Raw genomic sequence first — 9,665 nt, forward strand, 5'->3', positions numbered from 1 at the left:
AAAAGACTAAGTTTCACTAAATCCAAGTAGAACTACAAAAATTGAGGATTCCATGTAATCATTTGCTTATGAGCAGCACTCTTACATAATTATTAAAATTTTTATTTATGATTACATATAATTCCTTAGATACTTACATATTTGTGTTAACAGGAGAAGAAAATATACCCGGGTCTGTAGCCTGAGCCTGAGGTCCTATTTATTAGAAAAAGAAAATTATATAGTTTGTATCCATCCTCAGAAACTTGCTAAATGTTAATCCTCTAATACGTATTTATTTTCTATTGTTACTGCCTTGTTTACAAGCTTTCAGAGACTCTCCACAGTGAAGTCCAAAGTCTTTAGCAAGAACCTGTACTATAAGATCTGATGTCCTTTTCTACCTCTCCAGTGTCTTCTCTGACTAGTCCTTCATATTTATGCGATGGTCCAGAGACAGAATATATTGCAGTTCCTTAAATATATCCCATTTCTCATGCCTCTCTGGCCTATGGTTTTGCAATTTCTTTTGTCCAGAACGCCCTGTGCTGTCTTTAAACTCCTCATCTTTTAGGTCTCATTCAGCTTATGTCAACTCTTGAAAACCTTCCTTGAAAGCTACCTGAATAATACCTTTCCCAATGCTCTCAAAGAACTCTAAACATGTTTGTATTATAAAACTCATCATGCTATGCATTAATTATGTTAATTCTTGTGCACACCTGATTATTAAATAAAATAATTGATGTGTGGTCAATGTTATTTTATTTTTTAAATTTTTTCATTATACTTTAAGTTCTGGGCTACATGTGCAGATTGTGCAGGTTTGTTACATAGGTATACACATGCCATGTTGGTGGTTTGCTACATCCATTGCTCTGTCATCTACATTAGGTATGTCTCCTAATTCTATACCTCCCCAATTCTCCCACCCCCTGCTATTCCTCCCCTATCCCCCAACTCCCGAGACCCTGGTGTGTGATGTTCCTCTTCCTGTGTCTATGTGTTCTCATTGTTCAACACCCACTTTATGTGTGAGAACATGCAATGTTTGGTTTTCTGTTCTTGTGTCAGTTTGCTGAGAATAACGGTTTCTGGTTTCATCCATGTCCCTACAAAGGACATGAACTCATCAATTTTACAGAGAAATGAACTGAGATTAAGAGTGCACATATCTGAAAGTTAAATGTGAAGATAAAACTATTTTTAATACAAAAATCTCTTCTGTGGTTTCCAGCAATACGCTAAAGAAGTGTCTTGCATTTTGCCTAGAATTCAGTATAGAGTATACTGTTAAAAATAGCTAAACTTTCAAAGAGATAGTAGAACTTTCTGAAGGTAAAACAATTGTGAGAACAGAAATCTATAGTGATAAACAAATGCTGAAGCTGACACCTGCTCTAGGGACATTGGCCACATCTGGAAATGTAGTGTCTGGTCAGAGCATTTAAAACAAGACATTGGGCCTCCAAAAGATGGCTAATTAAAACTAAGAGCTCCTAAAAATATACAGATGCTTCTTGACTTAAAATGGGGTTGACATCACAATAAACGTATCATAAGTTGAAAATATATTAAGCTGGAAATGCATTGAATACACTTAATCTGCTGAACATAACAGCTTAGGTTAGCCTACTTTAAATTTGTTCCGAACACTTACATTAGATTACAGTTGGACAAAATCAGATAATACAAAGCCTACTTTATAATAAAGTATTGAATATCTTATGTAATTTATTGAATGCTATACTGAAAGGGAAAAACAGAATGGTTGTATGGGTACTTAAAATACAGTGTCTATTGCATGTTTATTGCTTTCACACATCCGCCTGTAATCCAAGCACTTTGGAGGCCAAGGCAGGCGGATCACCTGAGGTCGGGAGTTCAAGATCAGCCTCACCAACATGGTGAAACCCCATCTTAAAAAAAAAAAAAAGAAAGAAAGAAAGAAAAAAAAAACTAACATTGAAAAATCATAAGTCTAACCACTGTAAGTCGGGGACCATCTGTATAGGATCCCAAAGAGCTACATTGTCCATCAGTCATCTGCAAGAAAAAAAAAAAAAATCATACCACAGAGGAAGCAGAAAAATTATGTCTTGGCTTGTGGCTATGGCTGGAGAAGGAGGAGAAGTATTTTCTAAGAACTCATAATCACAGATACTGTGTTCTATACCCTTGAGTTTCAAGTCCGCAGAAACTGTATTGTCCTTCAAACTGCATGTGAGAATTTAATTTAAAATGAAGCTGTGTCCACAGCTCTTACAGATAACTGGCAGAAGCATATGTAAATTTCCTTTAGAGAATTACAACCTATACAAATATTATAGAATCCCCAACAATAAATTTCTGTCAAAACTGAGCTCACATATAACAATAATAACCTCCCACTCCCACAGAAATATTTAAAAAAACAAGAAACTATGGTTTTTAACAGAAACAAAAACAATATATTAAATTTAGATCCCAAAGATTTCAAATATTAAAATTACTAGATATAGAAAATAAGCAAATTTTATATATTTAAATATATAAAGAAGGAATTTGAAAGAATAAGAATGGAAAAAGAGCTTATAAGAAGTCCAGACAAATTTGAAAATAACTATTTAGAAATTGTATTATATATATGCAATATGCCGTAGTTCAATAAATTGTATAATGTAATTAATTTATGAAATAATAAATTTTAAATAACTAAATAACAAGAGAAAACTGGTGAATTGGAGGACATATTTGAAGAAATTAACAGGAATGCATCAGAGAAATGGAAAATACAGTTGTTAAATGATACAAGACAAAAGGGTAGTCTAATACTCAGAAGAAGATAACGGAAATGAAGAGAGGAAATATAGAAAGAGAAAATGATTGAAACTTGTACAGAACTGCTCATTATAATAACACTAAAGAAAAACAAAGAAAACATCTTAAAAACAGCCTGACGTGGGGGATGGAAGAATCACTTACACAGGAATAATTACTTAGAAAAAAAAGTAGAATTTAAAAAATTGTTTTTTCTTTTTCTGAGACGGAGTGCTGCTCTGTCACCCAGGCTGGAGTGTAGTGGCACATTCTTGGCTCACTGAAATCTCTGCCTCAGTCTAAATAAAATAATATCTTTAAAGTGCTAAGAAAAAATAACTGTCCCCTAAACCTTATTTGTACACTTGGACATAATGACATTCTAATACAAGGATAAAGAACATTTTCTCAAATAAAATCTGAGAATTTACTCCCAAAATAAGTTCCCTAAAGATCTTTCTAAAGAATGCAGTACTTTAGGACAAATGGCAATGATCCCAAGAAGTACTAAATACAAGAAGAAATGAGCGGAGAACAAAATAAGTTGGTAAACAAGAGGATAAATACAAATTAAATTTGTATAAAACAGTAATAAGAAATTAATTTGGCTGACAAAAAATTTAAAATGTCAAAATATAAATTATTGAACAATAATAAGTATAATAATGAAGTGGTGATTAGAAGCTAATTATCTTACTTTAGCTTTTATTTTAAATATACTTCAACATAAGTCGAAGAGTAAATTTACAATGTTCAACAAAAAGAAATAAGAAATGTTTGAGTGAAAGATTTCCCAATTAACCAGACTTATTACTATACATTGTATGTTTATATCAAAATACATATGTTCCCCAGAAATATGTCTGACTTTTATGTATCCATAAAAATTTAAACAAAAAAAATTAGGGTGATTGCCAAAAGAAATATACATATGTTATGCAGTTTATGAAACAGTAAAAAATACCAGATAAAAACTAAATTTAGCGCTCTTAAGAGAATGCAATAAATAAAAATATATATATTAAAAAGTAGGACAAAGAGAAACCACAAATAAAGCAATAAAAAACTTCCAAAGATTTGTAATTTACATAAATACAAATTGATTGGGTTCCATTAAAAGTCATAAATTCTAAGACAATAAAAATAAAACAAAATCCAGCTGCACATTGTCTACAAGAGCCATCTAAACAAATAAAGACACTAAGATTAGAAGCTGACATATCTATATTAATATCAGACACTTTTTTTTTTTTTTTTTTTTTTTTTTGAGACGGAGTTTCGCTCTTGTTACCCAGGCTGGAGTGCAATGGCGCGATCTCGGCTCACCGCAACCTCCGCCTCCTGGGTTCAGGCAATTCCCCTGCCTTAGCCTCCTAATATTAGACACATTTAATTTGAGGAAAAACATAACATGGTAAAGGTCACTGCATGATGATAAAATATTCAATTCACCTGGAAGATATGATGATTCTAAAATGTGAATGTGTCTAATCACTAGATCAAAAAATATTTTTTAAAATGGGCCGAGCTACAGTAAGAAGTTCACAAACCCACTATCATTATTTTCAATAATGTTTTGAACAAGGAGTAAAAATTAAGTATATATGTGGATTTGAAAATACAATAAGTTATATATTTGAAATACACAATTCATTATATTGATCGAATGGAGATATTTAAACATTACATTCCAAATTGAACAATATTCATTGTTTTCAACCATACAGAACCTATTAAATATTAATCATGTTTGCTAAGCCATAAGGCATTCTCTAGTTCTTCTTTAAGGTTGGTATCATAAAGATCATACTGTCAGTCTACAATGCAATTAAATTGTAAATGACCACCAACAACAATGAAGTAAAAATTAGAATTACTAACCCAGGAGTACAAAATTTAACAACTCATGAGTACAAACTAACAAAATTGGAAATTAAACATGATTCAGAAAAAAATGAAATATTATATGACAAGGTTTTTGATACATTTTAAATTTTCATAGTTACATATCACCTGTTAAGTTTCACACACTGTTCTAAAAACTTTAAAATACTAACTCATTGAATTTCCATAACAACTATATGAATCACTACTATTATTATTATTTTATAGTTGGAAAAACTAAAGAACAGAGACATTAAATAACTTGGCCAAACTAGCATGCATTTTAAGTACTGAAGTGTGGATTAAACCTAGCTACCTGAGTACATTCTCTTAGCAACTATGCCATATTGCCTTTCAATAACCTCATCTAAATAAAAAAGAGTATATTATGACTTTATGCAAATATATTTGAAAATTTAGATGAATTAAATAAATTTATATAATATAGTTACCTGCTAAAAAGACTCAAAAAGAAAAACAATAGTTCTGAATCACTAAAGCAATTGAATTTGTAATTTAGTTTTTTCTCACTAAGAACAAAGACTAGGTTATTTATTTTAACAGTGACGACTACCAAACAAAGAATATATAATTTCAACTTTGTAAACAACTGTAAAATAGTAAAAACAGGCAATACAATAAACTCATGGGGCTAGTATAATCTTGACACAAAAACCAGATCAGGATATTACGAGAAAAGCAAATTACAACCCAACCTCTCTCAAGAACCTAGATGCTAAAATCCTAAATAAATTGCTAGTAAATTTAATCTACACATGTATAAGAAGAAAAACAGATGATAGATAAAATTGATTTAATCAAGGGTATGTGGTTGTTTTAACAATATGATATCATAGTCTTAACAGACACATAAAATATATTTTTAAAAGTCAACTTTCACCACTAATAAGAAAGTTTTGCATGTTAGACATAGAAAGATGCTTTCTTAACCTGACATTATTATCTACCAAAAGGTCACAGTACCTATCATATGAAATGAGAAATTACTTAAACATATTTTTCATTAAGAAAAAAGAAAGGCCGGGCACAGTGGCTAGTGCCTGTAATCCCTGCACTTTGGGAGGCTGAGGTGGGGAGATCACCAGAGATCAGGAGTTCAAGATCAGCCTGAGCAACATGGCGAAAACCTGTCTCTACTAAAAATACAAAAATTAGCTGGGCATAGTGGCGCATGCCTGTAATCCCAATTACTCAGGAGACTGAGGCAGGAGAATTGCTTCAACCTGGAAGGCAGAGGTTGCAATGAGTGGAGGAGCTGAGACTGTGCCATTGCACTCCAGCCTGTGTGACAGAGTGAGGCTGTGTCTCAAAAATAAAATAAAATTAAAAAAACTTGCATCCCTCAGACAGAAAATAGACTTTTTTTTTTTTTTGGTATATCCATAAAACACTTAAAAATGTCATATATCATATCACATACTTAGCTATAAAAAAATTTAACAACATCAATGAAAAGGGATTTAAAGCCTAGGCTTTTTGATACTAATTCAAATAAATTAAAAATAAATAATATAAGTGTTATCAAAATCAATATGTCAATGAATAGAGATTTAATTTTCTGATACTAATTCAAATAAATTAAAAATAAAACTGTTATCAAAGTTAGAAATACAAGAAATATGTACCAATGTAACTGTTACATTGAAAGGGATTTTTTTAAAATTATACTTTAAGTTCTGGGGTACATGTGCAGATCTTGCAGGATTGTTACATAGGTATATGTATGCCATGGTGGCTTGCTGCATTCTTCCCTTGTCACCTACATTAGGTATTTCTCCTAATGTTATCCCTCCCCAATCCCCCCACCACCTATATCCCTCCCCCTAGTACCTCCCAGCCCCCCCAATAGGGCCCAGTGTGTGATGTTCCCCTTCCTGTGTCCATGTGTTCTCATTGTTCAACACCCACTTATGAGTGAGAACATGCAGTGTTTGGTTTTCTGTTTCTGTGTCAGTTTGCTGAGAATGGTGGTTTCCAGCTTCATCCATGTCCCTGCAAAGGACATGAAATTATCCTTTTTTATGGCTGCATAGTATTCCATGGTGTATATGTGCCACATTTTCTTTATCCACTCTATCACTGATGGGCATTTGGGTTGGTTCCCAGTCTTCGCTATCGTAAACAGTGTTGCAATGAACATATGTGTGCATGTGTCTTTATAACAGATTGATTTATAATCTTTTGGATATATACCCAGTAGTGGGATTGCTGGGTCAAATGATATTTCTAGTTCTAGATCCTTGAGAAATTGCCACACTGTCTTCTACAATAGTTGAACTAATTTACACTCCCACCAACAGTGTAAAAGTGTTCCTATTTCTCTACATTCTAGCATCTGTTGTCTCCAGATTTTTTAATGATGGCCATTCTAACTGGCATGAGATGGTATCTCAGTGTGATTTTGATTTGCATTTCTCTAATGACCAGAGATGATGAGCATTTTTTCATATGTTTGAGAGGGAGTCTTACTCTGTCACCCACACTAGAGTGCCCTGGCATGATCATGGCTCACCGCCACCATTACCTCCCAAATTCTAGTGATTTTCCCATCTCAGCCTTTCAAGCAGCTGGGACCACAGATGTGTGCCATGATGCCTGGTTAAGTTTTTGTATTTTTGGTAGGGATGGGGTTTTATCATTTTGCCCCGGTTGGTTTCAAACTGCTGAGCTCAAGCGATGTACCTGTCTTGGCCTCCCAAAGTTCTAGGTTTACAGGCATGAACCTCTATAATTTTTAAATAAAACCATAACCCAGAAAGGTTAGGAGGCTCACACCTGTAATCCCAGGACTTTGGGAGGCTGAGGCAGGTAGATCACCTGAGGTCAGGAGTTCAAGACCAACCTGGCCAACATGGCAAAACCCTATCTCTACTAAAAATACAAAAATTAGCTGGGTGTGGTGGCACACACCTGTAATCCCAGCTACTCAGGAGGCTGAGGCAGGAGAATCACTTGAGCCCAGGAGGTTGCAGTGAGCTGAGATCTTGCCACTGTACTCTAGCCTGGGTGACAGAATGAGACTTCCATCTCAAACAAACAAACAAACTTACTAAAAACCCACAGAAACAAAACACAAAAATTCCACAATTTCGGAAAATATAGTTTACAGATGGTCTGGGTAAAACGGTATTTCTGGTTCTAGATCCTTGAGGAATCACCACACTGTCTTCCACAATGCTTTAAATGTTTTGATAGAATTTACTTGTGAACTCTTCTGGTCCTTGGCAATTTTTTTTTTTTGTTGTTGTTGTTATTGAAAACCTTTTGATTACGGATTCAGTCTCCTTTTTCATTATTGAACTGTTCAGAGGGTCTCTTCTTGATTCAGTTTTGGTAGGTTTTATGATTCCAGTAATCCATTCAATTCTTTTAGTTTATCCAATTTGTTAGTATATACAGTTCCTTATTATCCTTCTTATTTTTGAAAGATACATTAATAGGTACCTTTTTGTTTCTGATTTATCTTTTTTTCTTAGTCTAGCCAAGGGTTTGCCCATTTTATTTTTTTAATCAATTCTTAGTTTAGTTATTTTTCTTATTGCTTTCTAAGTTTTCTATTTTATTTATGACTTAATATTTATTTCTTTTCTTCTTATGGCTTCAGACTTACTTTCTTCTTTTTCTAGTTCCTTGAGGTGTAAAGTTAGATCGCTTGAGATTTTTCTTCTTATTTAATGCTATGTGTTTATTGCTATAAACTACTCTTATAGATCTGTCTTTGTTGCATTCCATAGATTTGGGTATGTTGTGGGTGTTTTTTTTTGTTGTTGTTTGTTTATTTGTTTTTTTGGCCTAGAGACAACTTAAAAATTTCCTTTTGGTTTCCTCTTTGATCCAATGGTTTCTAAAGAATGTGTTGTTTAGTTTCCATGTATTGGTGATTTTTCTGGTTTCTTTCTGTTATTGATTTCAAGTTTAGTTCCATTATGGTTGGAAAATATAAATGTAATTGTTTTGATCTTAAATTTTATAGGATTTGTTTTGTAACCCAGCATATAATCTATTCCACAGAGTGTTCCATGTATGTTTGAGCAGAATGTGTGGTATTCTTCCATCAAGTGCTAAGTTCTGTGCATGTCTATTAGGTCAATTTGGTGTACAGAAGTAAAATTATTTCTATTTGCAGATGACATAATCACATACATAGAAAACCCTAAAGACTCAGTTAAAAAAAAATGTTAGAATGAATGAATTCAGTAAAGTTGCAGGATACAAAATCACCGCTAAAAAATCAATTGATTTTCAGTGACCAAACTACCCAAAGACAAAACTAAGAAAGCAATAGCAGCCCACTTACAAAAACAATAAAATACTTAGAAATAAACTTAATCAAAGAGATACAAGGATTGTACAGCAAAAATTAGAACACATTGATGATGGACGTTTTAAAAGACAGATAAATGGAAAACATCTCAGGTTCATGAATTAGAAAAATTACATTGTTAAAATTTTTATACTACACGAAGTGACCTACAAATTCATTGCAATCCTTATAATATTCTTGACAACATTCTTTACAAAAATATTTTTTAAATCCTAAAATTCATATGGAACCACAAAAGATCCTGAAAAAGGCAAAACAATCTTGAGCAAGAACAAAGGTATGTGATTATGCATAACATTTTCTGATTCAAAATATATATGCTACAAAACCACAATGACTAAAACAGTATGATACTGACATAAAAACAGACCTATAGTCCAACAAAATAGAATATAAAACCCAGAAATAAATTTACATATCTGTGGTTAACAGATCTTTGAAAAGGATACCAAGGAAACCCAATGGGTATTTTAAAATAAATTGTTTCAAGTGTTCTCACCACAAAAAATAAATAAATATTTGAGATGAGATATAGATATATAGATGCTAATAAGCCTTATTTGATCATTCCACAATGTATACATGCAACGAAACATTACATTATACCATATAAATATAGAAAGTAACCATTTACTTCTTTTTTTTTCTTTTTTTTTTT

The 9,665-nt window shown here is 32.6% G+C and overlaps 1 protein-coding gene across 8 annotated transcripts in view; it reads right to left on the bottom strand.

The window, feature by feature from the left end:
* The window catches only part of FSIP2 (fibrous sheath interacting protein 2), a 93,627-nt gene that overhangs the window by 53,198 nt on the left and 30,764 nt on the right, over positions 1-9,665 (bottom strand). For 6 of the 8 annotated variants that reach the window (XR_005202885.1, XM_037744484.1, XM_017545064.2 and 3 more), the window contains one exon: positions 138-195. The exons of 1 other annotated variant lie outside the window; for it this stretch is intronic. Coding sequence is in view for 5 of the 7 variants with exons in the window: in XM_037744484.1 (XP_037600412.1) it covers positions 138-195 (58 nt within the window). In the remaining 2 variants the exon portion in view is untranslated. Of the gene's footprint in view, positions 1-137; positions 196-9,665 lie in introns of those variants that run through there. One more of the 8 variants, XM_017545070.2, reaches the window with a different exon arrangement.

Source organism: Cebus imitator, unplaced genomic scaffold (genome assembly GCF_001604975.1).
Source record: "Cebus imitator isolate Cc_AM_T3 unplaced genomic scaffold, Cebus_imitator-1.0 Scaffold176, whole genome shotgun sequence".
In the NCBI taxonomy this organism is placed as follows: Eukaryota; Metazoa; Chordata; class Mammalia; order Primates; family Cebidae; genus Cebus; species Cebus imitator.